A 21,749-nucleotide genomic window follows, 5' to 3' on the forward strand; every position below is an offset into this window, starting at 1 on the left:
GCGTGTGTCGGTAAATTTGAAAGGTCTTTGCTTTGGAACCTGGTGGTACAAAAATCAGTGAAGGCAGAAGGATTTATAGAATGTGAATAACCAACAAACATTTCTGTATTTCTGTGCATGTGGAAAAAACCTGTGGAATAATTTGCATGAGGGGTTGAAGGAGAGCTCAACTATAGGTCAATTGAAATAATTTCATTTAGAGAAATTATAAATTCCTATGTGCTTCTGAGTTACTTATTCATTGATTCTGTTTGCAACTTAGGTTGTAAATTAGCTTGATATAAGGCCTGGAATTTATTTGAATTTTCTATGAGAAACCTTTCATGTGACAAAACAAAAGCTTTAAAAATTGAACAGGTGCTCAGAAATGTCATCATTAATGCTACAGTTCTCATACAACACTCAGGTTACAGAGGGCTAATAGGAAGTTCTGATGGACTGGAGATGATTGGATAAAAAGAAAATCTGGTCCCAACATCTCAATAACAAAATAAAATGAGCAGGAAGCGTATCACTTATAAAGAACATAATAACAACAGAAAGTAGGTGAGTGTGCAGCTGCAGGTGGAACATGATGGATCATACCTGGATCTTACAGTTGACAAACAGCTCCTCCACCGTCTTTCTGTCCCTCTCATGAAGGCCAGCGTGGTGCATGCCAATCCCAAAGGCCAGGGTCAGCTTCAGGTTGGAATCCCTCACTGTGGCAATGATGTCCTCTATCTGCAGACAATCAGAGCAAAAAATGTCAGACACACTAGACCATGACACCCTAAAGAAAAACACTTTGGGTCTGATCTTCAAAGATTCTAAATAAGGAGCCCTAAATTGCGCAAATGTTCGCAATCTTCAAAGATTGCGTCTGCAATGAATAATGGTTTAAGAGATGAAGGCCGCCCTATTTAAATGAGGAAATTGCATGTGCTCCTGGTTGTCATGATGGAGAGCGTCGGAGAGCAGAGCGGCCAAAAAAGGAAATTTAACTTTGAAACGATGGAGGTCCTGGTGCATGGAGGAAGCAAATACAAACATTGGTGAACTCCAGCAGAGACACCTAAGCATTGCCAGAAGAAACGCGATTTGGAAGGCCATCTGTGAAAAGGTGAATGCAGTGAGCTAAACCAGAAGATCTCATGAGGAAGTGAAAAGAAGATGGCCGGATAACCGCAGAGGAACAAATGAAGCATTTTCCCACAATAAATCCTCTTCGCTTATAACAGGTGGGGGCCCAGCAGAAGAGATCCTTCTCTCGCCAATCAAACAGCGGATCCAGGAAGCATTCCGTGATAAGCGTATTGTTGGAATCGAGGGATATGATTTGCTTGATTCAAACATTGTAAACCAAGGTAGACCATAAGAACATATTTATTTAATTCAACACAAATTTGCTTTGTTTTACTAAGTACAGAATAAGAGGATTACATATACTTCAGATATTGTCATTGTGTCAACTATTGTTCTGTAAGTTGTCCATCATAACCATTAGACATTTACATTCATCACTCCATTCTTAACTGGAGAATCTGTCTCAGATGTTGGACAATCCCTGCCGCGCTCCTATCAATCTGGATACACCTGTAAACATTCCAGCACAGCCCCCAGGGCGTCCTGGCTGTGATGACATTTAATATTGGGAGCTGCTGCAGCAACAAATGCATCAGACAGATGCAGTATGGCTGTTGCGCAGAGCTGTGTCCAACTTTGCGCACGCCCTCCACCGTGACACCTGGGGCATCGCAGTGCACACGGAGCAGCTGATTGGTGCTGTGTCTGGGCTAACAATGGCTTTCAATGCTCTGGGTGCAGTCGGGAGATTATTCAGTGGCATTAGTGGTCCTCCACCAATAGAGACACAGGGAATGCCTCCATGATCAAGTTTTACATTTCACAGCCATAGATTGTTTGATTAGTTTCCAAACATGCCACAACATTTGATTACAATCAAGTTTTTAGTTTCGGTGTAATTGCATTAATGAGTTAAATAAAATACATACTTCAAATGGCTCATGAGAAGATGCTTTGAATCAGATTGGTCCGTGTCCACAGGCCCGCTGCATTAAGCCGTCCTGCATGCAGCTAGATGTCAGTGTCCTCTACAGGCAGCACAGCATGCTCCAAGCTATGGCAGTGTGCGATGTTTTGCAACATGCAGCACACAACTACAATCTGCGCAACCTCTGGGCTATATAAGAGCACACCTCCAGTGCGATCCAGGCAATGGAACAGAGTTTGTAGCACCCTGAAGGTGTTCTAATGTGAGCCATATTATAGCACTGTTCAGGGGTCAGCAAGAAGGGGTGAAGGGGGTATGCACCATCAGGTACACAGTTTTGTTAAATCTAGAGTAGAATTTAAAATTCTCCTCCTCACATATGATGTATGATCTAGCTCCATCATACATCAGAGATCTGATTGTTCCATATGTTCCTAACAGAGCACTTCGTTCTCAGACTGCAGGTTTACTGGTGGTTCCTAGAGTCTCTAGAAGTAAAATGGGAGGCAGATCCTTTAGTTATCAGGCTCCTCTCCTGTGGAACCAGCTCCCAGTTTTAGTCCGTGAGTCAGACACCCTGTCTACTTTTAAGGCTAGGCTTAAAACTTTCCATTTTGATAAAGCTTATAGTTAGAGTGGCTTAGGTTATCCTGAGCTTTCTCTGTAGTTATGCTGCTATAGGCTTAGGCTGCTGGAGGACATAATGACCACTTTCACTCTCTCTGCTACATTCTCATACTACTCTCCAATTTTGTGTTATTTGCTTTTATTTCAGCTTTTAACTGTGTTCTCTTAGCTGTGGCATCTTTCTGCTACCAACAACTCAATTCTCACCTTATACAGATGATACAAATACAAATGGGTTTCCTTAGATAGAAAAACTCTTTAACCAATTTGAATAATAAACTGACTCCGACTGTACTGTTTGATAGTTAGGATTAATTGGAATGTATGTAGCCGACTTGAAATCTGTATGATTCGATTGAATTGACTTTGTAAAGTGCCTTGAGACGACGTGTTATGAATTTGTGCTATTTGAATAAAATTGAATTGAAAAGCACATATTCAACATTAATATGAATACATATCACAAACCGTGAACAATATAACCAAAATTACCCAAAAGCCAGCCTTCTCCATATTCCTTAACTCTTGGCTTTGAAAAAAGCACCCTTTAGGTTCAGGATAAAGGAGTTGTACACTGACCCTGGGTATTTTGCCATGATGTTTGTAATTACCCCACTCAAGTCGCACACAACCTGAACATTCAAAAAATGTGTGTGCTTGTGGTTTCCGAAACACGTGCTTCCTATCTGAGGGGGAAACAAGCTGCACATGAGTGCAGTCTATTGCTCCTGTAGTTTTGAGGAAGCCAGCAACCACATAAAAACCATGTTTGGTTTTATTTAATGCGTCCATAGTGTGTGTGAACTGGATATATTTGCCCATTCTGCTTGACATTGTGTTCCAAGACTTGTGACAGCATTCCTGACACACCAATCTGGGAGACACTGGCACTAAATGCGATTGTACGCTGAAATGACCCAGAAGCCAGGAAATGCAGCATTGCCAGAAGTTTGTGCAAAGGAGAGATGGCATGGCGTCTATTTGTGACAGACTTCAATTCACCCTTAGTTCATCCAGCAGCTCCAAAAGAGCATCGCTTGATAGATGACATGTCTCTACAGTTTTTATTTCTGACAGTCCAAACATGAGGACATAAACACAGTAGATTCTCTCTCTCCATTATCTGTTATTCTATCTTTGATTCCTTCTCGCATGCATTATGATTAGCACCTGGTTGTAGATCACCTTTACAGATGCAAACAAACCTTTTGAAGATCAGGCCCTTTATGTTTAGAATGGTCCCTAGTTTCATGTTGATGCTTGTGTGAAAATAGTGATGTGACATTTATCTATGTTTTTCCTGCAGAAGAATCATGTGAATATCATGTGAAGATTTACAGCTTGTACCAACATCATTCTGTAAATATTGCTAACCCTAACTATAATGATAATTTTTAAGAACATCTCATAACAAAAGCAAATAAACTACTCCTTTTAACAACATCAATGCATTGTTCTGATGATCCCAGCTGTTTCCTGGCTCTCTGAGCACTTTGTTGTGTTTTCCTGGAATCTGTGGTCAGATGTTTAGCAGAAGTCATGAGCAGCAGCCCTTTAGCCAGATGTTCATCTTTAGTTCCTAGTCTTTTCTGATTCTAATCTTGGCTAAAACTACTTGTGTTTTAAAAGAAAGAGTAGAATCTGTTTTTCAGTTGGGTTTCGGTCACAACCACTAAATAAAACTAAGAAAAAATAAATTCTTTTTCATAATAATGTTCAGTTTTAACAAATATACATACAAGTTAACAGTGACAAGAAATATACTGGAACCAGGAACTCTGCCTCTCAGGAGAGAAGAACAAGCTGTCAGCTCAGAGAGGGGCTCAGGGCTAAGAGACCCCCAGAGAGAATGATGCAGCTATCACCAGAGGCCTGTCAGTCAAACAGCAGGAGGCAGAGCTACTACATGGGCCGGCACTGAGAAGTAGCAGGCAGCGCAGTATATAAGCAGAACACACACACAGTCTGTCAAACAGGGACATGGCTTACATTTAAGCTTGCTCTGCAGCAAGAAATCTGCAGAGCCAAAGCAAAGGAAAATGTAAGACTGAAATGGTTTCAGACGTAGAACTTCACTTTAAAAGCCTATTATTTATGTAAAATGTCAACTTTGGTATATTATAGAAGTAAAGTAAGAGATGGTCATCACTTGGCCTCAATCTGTAAAGAGCTGTAAATCAACAGCACATCATGCCAAAAGGATTCTATAGGACTAATGAAAGTAAGATTTTTTTCCACTGTTTCTTCTTCTTGTTTTGGCTTTTACCTTTCAGGGGTCACCACGGCGAGTCATCAGTCTCCATCTAACCCTGTCTTCTATGTCTTCACTCCATCCATACACCTCTTTGGTGTTCCTCTGGGCTTCCTGCCTTCTAATCAATATGCTTACTATCCCTACTCTTTACATGTCCAAACCACCTCAGTCTGGCCTCTCTAGCTTTATCTCCAATAACATGAGCTGACCCTCTGATGCACTCATTCCTGATCCTTTCCATCTTCATCACTCCTAAAAAAAACCTCAACATCTTCATCCACCTCCAGCTCTGCCTCTCGTCTCTTCCTCAGTTAAACCGTCTGTAAACCATACATCACCACTGGACTCACCTCCATCTTGTACACCTTTACTTTAATTCTCACCAATACTCTTATCACACAACACACCTGATGCTTTTCTTTGCCTGTTCCAAACTGCTTGGAGATGTTTCTTCACCTCTTTTCCACACTGCTGTGGACTGTTGAACCTATGTATTTAAAATCTGTTTACTTTCCGTTTACTTTCTCTGACCTCTGTACTTGTCTATCAACACCTTTAAAGCAAATAATGCATATGTAGTACTTTTTTTGGCATTAAACCTTCCACTCTTCATCTCTTTCAGTGCCTTCCTTACCTCATCCTTAATTATCTTTGCTACTTCCTCAATGGTCACTTGTTCTACCGTCTGTTCTCTTTCATTTTCCTCATTTATCAACTCTTCCAAGTACTCCTTCTATCTTCCTTTCACACTTGTTGAACGTGTCAGTACATTTCCCTCTCAATCCTTAATCACCTAACGTGCTGAACGTTCTTCCAATCTGTTATCTCTGCCTCAACTACCTGTATAAATCCATCTCTCCCTCCTTAATGTCCAACCCTTCCTACGTTTCACCGTTTATAACATAACAAATAGCATTAGTTAGCTCAAGAGCAATTGTCTTAAATAGACAGCATAATGTGAAGCCTTTGATTAGTCACATTTCTTTATCTACAGTGCCTTGCCGAAGTACTCATATGTTTATGTGACAGATTATAAAGCCAAAAAAAATTATCTATGGGTGGCAGTTTGTTTTAGAAATATGCTTTTTATTCATCCCCAGATTATTTTTTATACCCTTAAATAGAATCTAGTGAAACCAGTTTTCCTCATGATTCAACTAATCAGCTAACCCATTTATGTAATTTAATCTCACCATAAATCCTTGTGTTGTTTTAAATCATTAGGTGTTTGTGTTTGAGAACATTAGTGAACAAACAGCACCATGAAGGTCAACGAGAAAGTTGTAGAGAAGTTTAAAGCAGGGTTAGGTTATAGAATAAAATTAAAAGCCTTGAATATCTCAATACAACCAATCCATCATGCAGAATGCAAAACTACCAAGACCTAGCCATCTACCTTAACTGACAGAATGGGCAAGGAGAACATTAACAGAAGGAGCCAAGAGGCCCATTGTGACTCTGGAGGAGTTAGAAAAGGAAAATCCATCAACAGGACAACGCCTAAGTGCTTGATTAAATTAAGACATGAATCTGTACATCATAGCAACAGGACAAACCTCTATATATCTGGACTTTATGGAAAACTGGCAAAATGAAACCCATTGCTGAAAGAAAGCCATAAAAAGTCCTGTTTGAAATTTGACATAAAGGGGACACTGCAAACATGTGGAAGAAGGATCTCTGGTCACATAGGAGAAATATTAAACAATTTGACCAACAGAGAAAATACCACTGCCCATTACCCAAAACACTATGTCGTCACAGAGATGCTCCCCCCTGGGGCAGAGGTTTATCTTCTAGCAGGAAAACAACCCTAAGCATACAGAAAGAGCTACACTACTCAGAAAAGGTTAGGCTTAATTGGCTTTCAGGTGAAATTTATGGAAAACGTTACACGTTCATCCTACAGTGAGATATCATGAAAGTGTGGCATTTTAGTAGAAGCATGCAGTGGTGTTTTTCTCATCTCAAACAGTTTGAGGTTCAGGGCTGCAGAGTCACAAGCCTCTAGAAGTCAACTCAGCTGGTCCTTCCAGGAGTTCTATGGGACTGAAGTCTGGAGGAAGTGCGGGCCACTCCATTCCAGGTATCCCAGTCTCCAGCAGCCTTTCCCTAATGATGCCACCTTGATGAGCTGGAACATTGTCGTCCATGAAGATGAAATGAGGCCTGTGTTGTTCATGCGAGGGCACAATGACGGGGTTAATGATGTTATTCAGGTAGTATGGGGCTGTCACCGTACCATTCACAAAGTGTAGGACAGTTCTGTACTGACTAGACTCACCTGCCAACACTAACACCACCACCAAAGGCTCATCTGGTGACAACAGTGGTTCATGCATAGCGCTCTTCTTAATGTCTCCAACACCGTTGGCTGCCATCATTTCTGCTTAACGTGACTAGACTTTCATCAACGAACAGCTTGCATCGTCTTGCAAGGACCCTGGTCCTTGCAAGACGATGATGCCTGGTGGTATGGTCAGGTACTCTTTCAGGTCGTCTAGAACGCAGTCCACGCTGATGTTAAACTGTTTCTAATGCTCTGGTATGACACTTGGGTGCCTCTCACCTCCCTTAAATGTGCCTGGAGTTGAGTGGCATTCATCATCAGTGGGAGATGTGGCCAAAGGACTCTTCCAACCTTTGCAACCTGCTGATGACACTCTGTGACATTCTAAGCTTAGTGGTCACTTCCGTCTGAGAACATTCTGCAAGAAGCCTCACAATGGTGAGGTACTGTTGGTCAATTGTTAGGTGTCTTCTTGGTCCCATGACGTCAAAATGTGAACAGCATTTTTGATGAGGAAGACTTTAAATACAAATTCTGATTCTGATTGAACAAGGATATCTATTGGTTGATTCATGAAACAAAAACCTGTTGTGAATTTTGCCGTTAAGCTCCTTGGTTAAAGAAGAGTAAGTTGTGTAAAAAGTACTGAAACATTAAACATTTGGACATGTGCATTCAAAAGTTTAGAGAAGGTCACAATGAGTTCGTCTGTAAAGGTTAATGTGCATTTTAGGTTCATCCTGAAATTTCACCTGAAAGCAGAATATTACAAACTTTTTTGATAATGTATAATGGAATGGTTTTATATCGCTGGTCTCCAACTCAAATGCCACGGTCCTGCAACTTTTAAATGCATTCCAAGTTCAACACAGCTTGATCAAATGGCTGAATGACCTTCATTTACATGTTTTCACATTCTACATAGGTCTTCAAGTGTGTTTGACCAGGATTGCATCTAAAATTTGCAGGATAGTGAATCTCGAGGAATGGAGTTGCCAGAGACCCTAGGTGTCCCAATGGCCCAGTCAAAGCCCAGACCTAAATCCTGTTGAGAGTGTGTATCCAGACTTGCAAGTTGATGTTCACAGATGCTGTCCATCCAATCTGGTTGAGCTTGAGCTATTTTTCAAAGAAGGGGCAAAATATCAGTCTCTAGTTGTGCAAATGTGGTAGACTTGCAGCTGTGACTGCAGTGGAAGGTGGTTGTAAAAACATTTAGAAAACCAAACAGTGCTTTCCTTCTGTTTCATAATTATGTTCAGTTTTGCATTGATCTAAAACAAAAAATTCCACAGAAATACCTTCAGGTCTGTGGTTGTAACTAGTGGTGGAATATATCACAGACATTATTCATGATTTGTTTTTTAATTAAAGGCAAAAATCACAATTTTATCATGATTTTCCTACATAAAAGTGTAGCTCTTAAAGAAAAGACAGAATGCAACAGGTAGGGCAAAGACAATTTCTCAACATTTTCTAAACAGTTTGTACAAATTTGCCAACTTTTGTCAAGTACTATTGAGAACGCCGGTCCATCTGTCTTCGGTGAGTAAATAAATCTCAGCTCAATAAAAAAACAGCCGATTTTTAATGTCCACATCTCCTAAATATAAGATATTTGTGCCTAAACATAACCAGGTCAGGTCCTTTCTGTACTTGTCTCGGTAAAAGTAATTAGTTGAGTCATACAACTCTGGCTTGCTGCACACCACCACTATGATCTGGTCCTCCATCTTCACTGACAACCGCTTCTTCTCCGCTGCGGTCTTTGACCCTACGTCACAGCCACATCCAGTCCCTGATTGGTTGACGCGACGCGAATTTAGGAAAAAGTCCCGATTTTTCAACTCGTTCATCGCTCTCGCTCCGCTCCCGCTTCGCTCGGCGCGCCTTCCGGGGTCTCGGGTCTCTGGGTTTTTTTCCTTTTTGCCCGACCTCTCTTCGTGCTTCTTTGTTTTCCTTTTCATTTCCATGTCCACTGTTATTAAAATAATCCCAATGCAGTTTCTTCCACAACACTGGAACCTTCTTCTAGGCCAGGCTAAGGTTGAAGAGTTGCTGCAGAATCCCACAGAGCTGCTCTACACAGCTCTTCAGGACTCTAGGGCTGACACGATCTGGACCTGCAGCCTTATTCCGATTCAGTCTCTCCAGTTGCATCTTCACCTGACTTCTTGAGACACACAGGAGGAAGGGGGAGGCAAATGGAGCATCAACATTTTCTGATATGGTTGAAGGCAAACATGTAGAAGCAGAAGGGCTGATGTGGAAGAAAATACATTTGAGGAGTTACTGGACAGCTGTGGGTCCTGTGGGTCAAAGGAGGGTGGGATGTCTGTTTGGCTGTGAGCAGGAAAGGAGGATGCTGAGCTCTGTCCAGACCTCCATCAGTCTGATCTTCCTTCTGGTTGAAGCCTGTGATCTTCTTCATCCCTGACCACACATCTCTGATATTGTTTTGCTGCAGCTTGCCCTCCAGCTTCTTTCTGTACACCTCCTTGCTTTATCTTGTCTTGATTTTAAGTTGCTTCTGTATACTGCTCAACAATTGTCTCCCTCCCTCTCTGAAGGCTCCTTTTTCTTGTTAAGCAGGTCCTTCAGGTCACTGGTGATCCAGTGTTTGTTATTGGGGAAGCATCTCACCATTCTGGTGGGGATGATGTTATCCACACAGAAGAAACAGAGCTACTCCAACCTGCTGCCACCTTGAGTGGTGCAATTCTAATAATCCTTACATTACAATGGAGGTAGTTTAATAAATCTGGTGAGCTGGTAACCAGTTAAACAGACAGACCATACCATTCTGAAGAGTGGAGCTAAATATTTACTTCTTCAGCATTAGCTGCTATGGAACTAATAGCAACCAGAGGAGAGGCCTGTTTTGGTAGTTTTCCTCTGCATGTAGAGGGCACAAAAGCCTTGGTGGTTTAGATATCCGTGCCTTACCTCGACTTCCTTCTGCTCACGCCTGCTGCAACATGTGTGAGACAAAGTTTACAAGTGGAGTCACTAACAGTTGTCATCGTCATTTGATCTTCAACCGGTTGTATCAAACATACACTACTGTTGTGGTAATCAATAAAACCAACAACAATTTCATATCCGCTACATAAACAGGCCTGTGGCTCTGTGGTCAGGAAATCCTTTGAGTGTCTGGTGTTGAAGCACCTAAAGGACATCACAGGCCCCCTGCTGGATCCCAGTTTGCTTATTGGGCAAACAGGTTGGCTGATGATGCAGTCAACTTGGGACTACACTTCATCCTGCAACACTTCGACCACCCAGGGATATACGCCAGGATCCTGTTTGTGGACATCAGCTTGGCCTTCAACTATGGCATGGTATCAGTGCCAAAATTAAGACTATTGTGCACCCAGCGGTGGCCACTTCCTTGTTGGAGGAGCCTATATTAATTCCGAAGACATCTACTGATCTGATTAATGATAGGCCAGCACCGGTAACTGAGTGGCTGGGACTGGCAAATGAGAAGGAGAGTACTCACTTGCGTTAGCTCTGGAGAGGCTGGCAATAGCATTGGAGAAGCTAACGGAGTTAGCATTGGAGATGCTAGTCACTAGCATGCGTCTTCTCCTGGTGTTCATTGGCAGTTGGCAAAAAACTTGAGGTGTGCATTACTGCCACCAACTGGTATAGAGTGTGATTCGTGATGGATTCATATCTATATTACATAATATATAATCAAATTCAATTAAATAATTTAGTTCTTTTTAAAAATCTTATAATAATTTGCATCCGTTTACTTCCTAATTTCCTTAGTAATATATCTATTATATTAAATGTTTCTTTAATTTTCTCAAATTCTCTCCTCATAAATCTTCTTTCTATTTCATATTTCTGACAATCTACTATAAAATCTTCTATTGTTTCATTTTCCCCACAATGGTCACATTTTCCTGTATTATGCTTTTGTGTCTTAGAAAGTGTACTGTTAAGTCCTGGGTGTCCAAATTTTAATCTTATTACCCTTTTCTCCTTTCTTCTCCATCTTCCAGTTCTCATTTCTCCGACTGACTTTTTAATCCTATAAACCCATCTTCCTTTACATTCCCTATCCCACCTTTTCTGCATTCTTTGTTCAGTTTTTGTTTGATAATGCTCATTGCCTCTGATTTACTAATATGAAGTGTAAAATTTATATGGGTATGAGTTGCCTTCTTAGCCATCCTAGCTGCCATTTTGTTTCCTTTTAATCCAATATGTGCTGGTATCCATAAAAATGCAATTGTAAACCTATCCTTTGTATTCTGAATAATGTTAGTTGTATTTGTAATAAAATATCTGGCCTGCTATCTGAACGATTATGTTTTAGACTCTTGAATCTGAACAAATTATTGTTTTTAAATGGTCTAATGTCCTCCATCCACTTTACTGCTAACAAAACTGCTAAAATTTCTCCTGTATATACAGACAAACCATTTGTGATTTGTTTTCCAATCCTCACCTGAAACTCAGGTACTATAGTGAATTACAGGAGGTCCAGGAGGACTGAACAAGCTCCTCTCTGCATACAGGTGGAGGTGGTGGAGCGTTTTGGACAGCATAAAGTTCCTGGGCATTCACATTTCCTGTGACACCTCCCACCTGGTAAAGCAGGACCAACATTGGCTCTTCTTTCTCAGGAAGCTGAAATTAACTGGACTCTCTATACTCAGCTGCTCACAAACCTTTACCGGGCCACAATTGAAAGCATCCTGTGCCTTAATGGGATACTGTGGTATGGAAGCTGCACGGCATAGGAGAGAAAGGAATTAGCACAGGTGGTGAGGTCAGCACAGGGGATTGTGGGATGTTGTCTACGGGATCTGAACTCAATTTATGCAGCACAAGTCCAGAAAAGAGCCAAACAGACTGCTACCGACCATACCCACCAGGGCAATGCACTGTTGAATGCTGAGGAACATCACAGCAAAAACAAATAAACTCAGAAATTGTTTCTTTCCAGAAGCAGTGAAGGCAGTTGTCCCTCTGCAGGCAGACAATAAACATCCCTGCTGACAATCAAACAAACCAAAAGTCCATCTTAGACTGTTTCAGCACAATCTACACCTTATGTAAATGCCAAATACTACACAACACATTCCATGCACATATGTTCATTTTTTCAGTAAGTGTTTTTATAATTAATTCTGCATGCTGTGAATTCTACAAATGTGCTTTGAATTGTGCAATGTTTGCATTTTACTACTTTACTAAATTTTACTAAACTACATACTTTTATACTCTCCAAGTGTTTAAATTGCAGAGAATTCAATGTTGGCAATGCCCACCTCAAGTTTTTCGCCAACCACCAATAAATACCAGAAGAAGCATGCTAGTGACTAGCTTCTCCAATGCTAACGCTGTTAGCTTCTCCAATGCTAACGCTGTTAGAGATGATGGTTGATTTCCAGAGAACAGCCCCTACACAGCTTTCCCTCATCATCCTCGATAACACTGTCTATTGTGGATCACTTCCGGTTCTTAGGAAGCACCATTTCTTGGGACCTGAGGTGGTCCTTACACATAGACACTGTTTGGAAGAAGCCCCAGCAGAGACTGCACTTCCTACGACAATTCAAGAAGTACAACCTTCCACATGAACTACTGGTCATCTACACTGCCATCCATCTCTGTGATTTGTCTGATCTACAAAGCATGACAGGTCCAAACTGCAATGAACAATCATGTCTGCAGAGAGAATCTTCAGGGAGACTTTCCCTCTATCCAGGAGTTGTACAGGTCTAGGATGAGGAAAAGGGCAGCTAACATCTCTGTAGACCCCTCACATCCTGGATACAAACTTCTTGGACTTTTAACTTCAGGTCGGAGCTACAGAGCGTTAATGGCAAAAATGAGCCACCACAGAGACAGTTTCTTCCCCCAGACTGTCTCTCTGATGAACACAATGAACACTTTACAGCCAGAGCAGTCAGCTACTCTGCTTTGAAGCAAATAAGCATATTTGCACTACCACAACATGCCTCCCCCACACTTGTACATATTGCTCCTTGTTGTTTTTTTATTATTCTTACACATTATGTTTTGTATTGTTGTTTGGATTGACGTTGACATACAATATGAATGATGGAAAATGAAGTCAAATTCCTTGTTTGTGCACAAACTTGGCAAATAAAGTTGATTGTGATTAACATTTTTATTTTATTTTAAGTAAAATGAGGAAAACGAAGTGAGAGCATAGAACTGCAACACACAGAATGTGTCTTATAGACAATCCCTCTGCTTTGTCAGAATGTCAGCAAACTCCTTCATAATCGGAGATCCTTATATCACCCACCACTAAGTGTAAGGCAAAAAAGGTGAAAAAGTTTAAGGGGAATGAAAACTTTTCAAACTATTAGTTCTGTTAATTTCTATTATTATCAATGGATGATATTTTTGCCATTCTCTATGGTTTTTGCCATGTTTTCAACAATATTCCACTTTCACCGAAATTAGTTGTGTGAAATAAAGCAGGCTTACAGAACCTAACAGCACCTTATTTTCACATCTGGTCCCTGAATGAACTCTGAAGACTCGGTGTGGGAAAGAGGACAGGGTGTTCACATACCTCTCTCTCATCTTGGTGCAGCCACTGCTTGGGGTTATCCTCTGTGGCCAGATAGGCGATGAGGTCCAGGGCAGTTAGACGGGTTTGCCTTCTTGATGACACAAAAATCAGGACTGGCTTGGCGGGTGAGTGACTGCGTATCGCTACAAAGAAATGTACAGATATATATTGGCAGTCAGGATTCAGTGGGAATTTTCTAGTCCAATGAAATACAAATACACATCTGTTTATAATTTGTTTTCTTAGCAGCCATCCTTCCCTGTCAAGCTGAACACTCTGAGAACCTGATCTCACAGAATCTGACACAGAGAAGGACAGTTTATGACTACATGATGTCGTGAATGTGCAGCTGGACCTTGGAAGGTGGGCTTGTTCATGCTGGCCATGCGGGGACAGTAGTGTTGTCCTGGGAAACCATGAATGTGAACTTCTAGTGGGACAGGACGCACAGACGGACGGAAGTTAAACAATCCCACCTGTTAGACAGCACCAGGGAAGGGACAGAGGGTGGATGGACAAAAGAAGAGAAAAATAAATTTAATGTGAGCAGCTGGAAACCTGCTGCTCCGACTGGCTGTGCCAGGAACTGTGTCTGAGTGACTGGATCTAGAGTGTTCTATTCAGAATGTCAAGAAACCCATTAAAGTTCTGGAACATGGACTGGGCAGCAGCCAAGTAGTGAGATGTATGGATGGACACATTCCACTGGGCTTACTAGAACTGCCTCTCTAAGACTCTGACAGCACATCATGTCACATCACAGTGTTCTGAAACACCTTTAGGATAACACGCTACTGCCATTAACCCTGGGAAACACTAAAACTGTTATGCTCCACTGAAATAGGTAAAGTAAAAAAATCAACAGTAATAATTCATTTGAAGTTGTTATAATCGTAAAATACAGAATCCCTGTGTTATTTTGGTTCCTCAATCTCTTTTAGAACTTTTATTTCTAAGACACACAACAAACTAAAAACAAAGAGAACAAAAAAAACAAGCTGAACGTTTAAATATCATTCCAGCTGTAAAAATGACTGACTCTAGCTTCAAAGGAAGATATTATGAAAATCCTTAGGCATGCTCCTCTTTTGAAACACAAGTTTAAAACATATTTTAAAACATACAGCAAACATATTTTCCTTATTTCAAAACAGATTTCAGGCATCTGACTGCAGTTTTCCAGACTGATTCTGATTGTGGATTTTTGTAAAACTCTCACCTTATGGTTTCAGTGTTCAGTTTCTCTAAAGTTTTTCATGGCAGAAATACAGAGATTTCCCTCTTTCATATTTGTACTAATAAAACATTAGTTATAAAAAAATAACAGTATTTACCTTAAACAAACTACAAAACCTTTTGTCCCTTTAACATACTTTGTTACACTGAAATATTTCATTAAGCAAAGATAACGTGAATAACTACAAAAACAAGCGTGTTGAAATGCTGGTGTGTTTTGGATCATTGTGCTGCTGCATAACCCAGTCAAACCTGAGCTTAGGGTCACGGATTGATAGCTGGACAATCTTCTTTAGAATTTTCTGTGAGAGCAGAATTCCTGCACCCATTAATTATGGCAAGACATCCAGGTCCCAAGGCAGCCCCAGATCACCGATATGTTTGACTGAAGGCATGATGTTCTTGGGGATCATCATGAGGTTTTTAGGTAAATGTGAGGTGAACCTTTATGTTCCTTTAGGTCAGCAGTGGTTTAGGCCACTGGGAATTCTCCCATGGATGCCAATTTTTCCCAGTAACTTTAATATTATTTAATCATGAACTCCCAAAGCCTTAGAAATGGTTTCCAGACTAACAGATTTCAATGAGTTTGGTTTCCATCTTTTCTTGAATGGGTTTGATTGGTGGATGATGTGTTGCTGTTTGAGATATTGTAATCTACTTCATGTTGTCAGACAGATTCTATTTATTCTTTATTCTACAGATTAGGCTGCATCAGACCTGGGTATGAAATTGAGCTCAGCTTTCCAAAAAAAATGTAGTTAGTCAGTTAATTTGTGAAGAGGAGCGATTATGCTTTCACAAAGACCCCTGTTAGTTTGGATGCTCGTTTTCCCTTAGTAATGGAAAGCTGCCTTTTCAGGTTATCTTTGTCAGAAACGAAAATTTGTTTGGCGATCTGAAACATGTAAGTGTGACAAAAAAGCAAAAATAGGTAACCGTTAGGGGACATATTTGTTTAGAGAACTATTGCACCATTTTACAGGACAATTATTTTCAGCAAGATTGTGTTTTAAAAATATACTGGAGCAGTTTTGCACCAACAATGCAAAGAAAAATACATTTGATTGTGTTATATAAGAAAATGAGATGACTTTATTTTTATGCACATTACAGATAAAAATAGCTAACTTGACCTTTACTTTGTAAAATGTTTCACGTTGAAGATGTAGCCGCAAACCAGGAAGAACACATAAAGCCCGGCACATTTCAAACATCAGGAAAGCAATTCAGCTCCGGGGAACGACACAAAATAAGTCTCTACTGAGTTTAATGATTCTTAACATTATTGGTGGGATGCAATTAAAAAAGTCTAATTAACATGATGCTTTGATATTTATGAATCACATTTTTAGCTATGTGTTTCAATTCAAATAAATTTTGGGTGACAATTCTATCAAGGAGTAGACATATGGATGAACCTGAACATTCCCATCAGATGTAGACTGATTAATTTGGGTTCTGAATATCATCATCTGGTCTATAGTGGGTCTAGGATTTTTTTATAGGTTGGCAACACAGGGGGAAAAGGGTGGAACATTTATAATAAAAGTAGATTTTGTTAATTATATCAAGTTTATTATACAAACTTTTTCTTTACACTCTTTAGATTTTAAAGCTAGTTCTTGTTCATCTATTTGGTGAGTGGAGCATGTGTTTTAAAGTGATTCTGTTGTGATTTCTACCTCGACTTAGTGGAACCTGGAATGCTGTGGCTTTGCTCTCATGCTGTAGTTAATCCGACCATACCGATCCAGATACATTTAAATTGTCTGACCACATGTAAACCAGCATGTTTATACAGTATATTCTTCTAAATCAGGCTACCATTTCAATATTTTACAGAAAACGGTTTCTGCTACATAGTTCTATATTCAGAAGTATTTAACTTCTCTCGATATCACTCTTACATTCACGCACACTTTGCACTGCAAAACTGTACTTCTGGATGTATTTTAATCTTGATATCAAGAACGAAATCCTTAACATTTTAGGATCTTTTCATTTTTGTATTTTGGTCCCTCCCCCATGTCTACTGGTTGGCCCCTAAAAAAGTTCCATGCTCTTCAGTGACAGTGCTTAGCATAAAGGCCATTAACCTAGCCCAATCATTACGTTCGCTGCCCTGTAGTGAAAATGTGACTTTAAATCCTCTACATGAAATCTATTGTTCCTAACATGCTTTACCATCCTGTCTAAATGCTGAATAAATAAGGAAAAAACGAGGCAGAGATGAAGTTAAAAATAGTTTCTGGATAATAAAAACAAAATGCTACCAAGGTGACACTGACAGCATGTGGTCACATGTTCAGCTGTATGTCCTCTCACCTTGTCAAGATGTCACCGCTGATATTCTCTGGCTTTAATATGTGGCTCTGTAATTATCTAGAGTAATTTAAGGACTGCTGCTATACTTACACTCATGTTATGCAGAGCTGTTTCTTCATATAACACCATCATTAAACAGTGCTGCTGTTTGATGCTCCAGGCACCGGGTAAAAACACAATCATCACCAATGACTCACATAGCTCATTGTGCTGCATTCACTGGCACTCAAACATCCTGGTATTTACTCAATCATACAACAGTTCAGACAGACTATGTGTTTACATTCAACAGACTATGTGTTTAAATGCATTAATATTTGTTATTTTCTTCCTTTTTAATCAATCAGAATTAAAAGAGCAGCTGAAAAAAGAGGCAGTAAAAACTATGCTGCACAGGAGTGCAGAGGCGGAAACTTTCTGAATATGTTTTACATGAAATCTGGAATGAAATTATAACCCAGGCAGCTTTAATAATCTGCAACTTAAAATATTTATGATGAAACCTGAAACAATGTTCAGTTTCTACTGGCTATCAGAATAAAAACACTTCAGTCAGTCCTGTGTGACATTGTGTTGCTCCTTTCAGCTTCCAGCCATTTCTAATGATTAACACCCAAAACATTAACTAGCACACTACTGCCACATTAACAAAACCTCCTTCATTTTATTCAGTTGTATATTAAAATCTGATATCATCACTGGGACAAAACAAAACAAACCTTGTTCTTTCCTAAAGCTGTACTCATGATGCACAGTCAGTCTCACTACTGACCAAACAGGTGAACTTAGATGATTAGTCAGGCTGAGAAAGGTTTGGAGTTATAATGATGCTGTAGACACTGATCACCTGTCTGATTCCCAGCCAGTCAGCGAGGTCCCGAGCGTTGGCCAGAGCTGTGGACAGTCCCACCACTCTCACACTCTTTGAAGTGTGGGAGGAGATGAAGTTAGTTCTGGACACAATGACCTCCAACACAGGGCCTCTGTCCTCACCTGTACACACAGTCAGATCAACATGTGCACCGCTCAGCAGCACAAAACGTGCAGACATTCTTTTCTATATTTCATAAAACACACTCAGTGGCCAACGGTCTAGGATGGGTCAGCTGTCTTGAAAAAGAACGCAGATAATACAGAGTGACACCTACCCAGCAGGTGAATTTCATCTATGATGAGAATGGCCACCTTTTGTACGTAGCTTCGGTTCTGCCAACTTCTGCTCACTCCATCCCATTTCTCTGGTGTAGTGACAATGAGGTCAGCTTGTGCTATAGCTCTCATATCTGGAGTCACGTCACCTGTCAGCTCTACCACTCTTCACACACAAGAAAAGGAAAATATGACACCTCTGGAAAACCGACAAAGGTTTTCTGGCCCCTGACAACCTCATGAGTGGTGGAGAATATTTGTAAGGGTGAAGCATCTCTTACTTTTTTCCTAGTTTCTCTTCAATTCTGACCTTCCAGTCCTCAATCCTCTCTCTCACCAAGGCTTTTAAAGGAGCAATGTAGACAACCTAAAGGTCAACAATTACAAAAAAAGGGGAAAAAGATTTTTAGTAATGACTTCCTCAGCTTGTTCATCAATAACATGTAACATGTATTATATTAAATCTGATGCTATGATACTGTGGTACTATGATTTTCTATAGACAGAACGGTATGTAAGAAATTAAAGTCACATTTTTAGAGCAAATCAAACCTTTTTTTAAGTTCTACAAAACAATTTGACTCAACATGTGTCTGCTTCATGTGTTCCTGAATACAGCTTCATACACACAGAGCTTGAAGTAGCTGAAAGTGAGCATCTCCAGTAAACTAAATTGGAAGTGTAAAGAAACAACCACACAACAGCTTTTTAACAGCCTTTGTGCAACGACTGAATGGAGTCATTTTCTCCTGTGAACAGAATAAACCAGCTGCAGAGAAAAAAGTCAGATCAATACTACAGTTATATTGGCAACAAAGAGAGCTAAAAGTGACTCAGCCATACTAACCTTAGAGGATGGATACTTGTTGAAGACCCTGAACATGGCCATCTCAGCTGCAATGGTTTTCCCAGAGCCTGTTGGCGCCCCCAGCAGGACGTTGGTGTCAGTGTGGTACAGTGTGTGAAAGATCTGCGTCTGGATGGGATTGAAGTGAGTAAACTTGTACAGACTCTCAAACTCTCGGTTCCCCAGAGCTGTCACAGGCAATGGCTGCAGGTCCAGGAGTTCTGAGAGGAAAACGAAGAAAAGCAAAATGAAACATGACATATTTCACCTGGGAAATGCTGCAGCAACAAGTAGTGCATGATGAAAAAATAGCCTCGGCCTGGTGAGCGGGACAGAACAGAGCACAGACTAACATCCATACCTGAGTTCCAAGAAAAAACTACAGACTTAAGCTTGAAGATCAACAGTGTATCAAACAGAGAACAATAAAACACCAACAGCTTCAACTTTACATTTACTTCTTTGTGACCGCTCAGTTGTTCAAAGAACACACACTAAAAACTACATTAACTTTACCAAATCTTTAAATCAAGTCCAATTAAATAAAAACTGTGAGAAATATTCCGTTTTGACAAAAGACCACTTTAACTTCATAGTTCATATAATCACAACACTGACTGATGAATGGTCGACAGCTTGTGAAAACGGGGAAGAATCTCCCAGCCAATAAAATTAATACTTTGCTGGACCACCTTTAACTTTAATTACAGGAAACACAGGCTAGCGCATTCTCACAATGAGCTCATGGACTGTCACAACATTTATTTCCATCCAGAGCTGCAGGACTGTTGATGTTAGACAGCTGCATAGACTTCTCCAGCATGTCGGAGGGATTTTCGGCAGGGCTGAAGGCAGGACTCTGTGCTGGCTAAGCCATGTCAGGAAATCTTGTCATTATCCCTGAAACCACAATCTGAGCCAAATAACTCTTGCTACAGTCATTTCTGTCCCGTTGCTATGACTGAATAGACAGCTGATCATTTCTTGGGTATATATAACTACAATGTTGAAGTGGGATCAGAACACTGCCCCCCCACCCCCCAGTCTGCACAGAAAGCAGTTTATTAGGCCTGAAAAAAGCATCATGTTAAATTACCCAGGGTTCCTTTTAGCCAGGTAAAAACAATCCCAGGTATTTAAATCCCAAGGCTTTCAGTGAAAAAGGGGCTAATGCTTTACAGCTGTCAATCCAGGTTGTTATGAAGTGTTGGACAGTAATGACCTTTCAGTCATATATCTGTAGCTAGTTTAAGTGCAAATGATGTGGTGCTGTAAACATATTAACATGTTTCTATATGAACTGTAAGACAGACTCTATGACAGATCTTTACAATAAATCTAGAATTAGCATTTCTCTCAAAGTCCCTGAGGAGAAGCTGTAAAGAAGTATCTAATAACTGAAAAATAGAAGTACTTTTCATCTGCTGGCTTTATTAAATCCAGTGGCTTTCTTTAGTTTGGTTGGACACTGTTTGTGTGTGTGTGTGTGTGTGTGTGTGTGTGTATAGGTGTGTGCCCCTTTTGCTTTTTCACTGACTTCATTAGTTTAGCTATATGTGCGCTCTATTTGGACAAGTTTGATGTGTTTTCTGAAACAACACATTTCAGTAAACATGAGAATCTGCTTCCAAACGGCTAAATAACAAACTTGAAATAAATTAACTTTTTCTGCATTTGTCAAAATAATATTTTTAGGATTCGCTCTCCTAGGCTTCATATGTCCTGATGTCATCGGCCATCGTTCATTCAACATCATTCATCCAGTTTATGTTTGTCGTGTGTTGACAACAGGACCGTTTTATTTTATCAAAGCATAGAGTCCTGTGATTTTAGGTGGGGACATATTTCCAGATGTCTGCCCAGAGCTGTACTTGCCCTTATTAAGAGAAAATGTGAATGCAATAAATATCCTGCTCCATATTCATGTACGGAAAGGAAAATAATTGGAGAGTAATAACTCTTGTTGCTTGTTACAGTATTTAAACAAGCAACATATTTGTTACATATTAAGAGTTTAAACACCCATGTAATCACCTGAGACCAAGATAACCCATTTCAGAACCTCTTTCTTAAATGTGACTAATAATTTGCACAACTCAAACAAACTTGCCATCTTTTAACGTGTCTCTGAGTAAGCCCAAATAAAGTTCTGCTGATCAAGAAGGCATTTCCTGACATTTTCTTAGTCTCTTAGAGCAGAGCCATAATCAACAGCGAGCTTCCAAAGCTTCAGCGGAATCTCGTTGTCACAAGGGCATCAGTCAGAAGGAGGATGAAAACGTTTTTCCAAGGCATTATTTTCCCATGGAACACAGTGAAAACGAGGACTGAACAATATTGGAAAAAAGGAAATATGCAATAATATTCATGTATGTTGCAATAACGGTTTGACTTGAGATAAATGAATAATAAAAAAATTGCTAATGTCCTTCTGCCCCGGGTTATCAGTAAACACAG

The 21,749-nt window shown here is 40.2% G+C and overlaps 1 protein-coding gene across 1 annotated transcript in view; it reads right to left on the reverse strand.

Moving 5' to 3' along the window:
* ascc3 (activating signal cointegrator 1 complex subunit 3) overlaps positions 1-21,749 on the reverse strand; it is a 301,858-nt gene that overhangs the window by 31,412 nt on the left and 248,697 nt on the right. The window contains exons 25-31 of the mRNA XM_047360681.1: positions 19,293-19,513; positions 18,727-18,812; positions 18,445-18,611; positions 18,144-18,289; positions 14,088-14,208; positions 13,733-13,875; positions 586-723 (exon numbers count right to left, since the gene is read on the reverse strand). Of these exons, the coding sequence (XP_047216637.1) occupies positions 586-723; positions 13,733-13,875; positions 14,088-14,208; positions 18,144-18,289; positions 18,445-18,611; positions 18,727-18,812; positions 19,293-19,513 (1,022 nt within the window). The remainder of the gene's footprint in view (positions 1-585; positions 724-13,732; positions 13,876-14,087; positions 14,209-18,143; positions 18,290-18,444; positions 18,612-18,726; positions 18,813-19,292; positions 19,514-21,749) is intronic.

This window comes from Girardinichthys multiradiatus, chromosome 3, assembly GCF_021462225.1.
Source record: "Girardinichthys multiradiatus isolate DD_20200921_A chromosome 3, DD_fGirMul_XY1, whole genome shotgun sequence".
In the NCBI taxonomy this organism is placed as follows: domain Eukaryota; kingdom Metazoa; phylum Chordata; class Actinopteri; order Cyprinodontiformes; family Goodeidae; genus Girardinichthys; species Girardinichthys multiradiatus.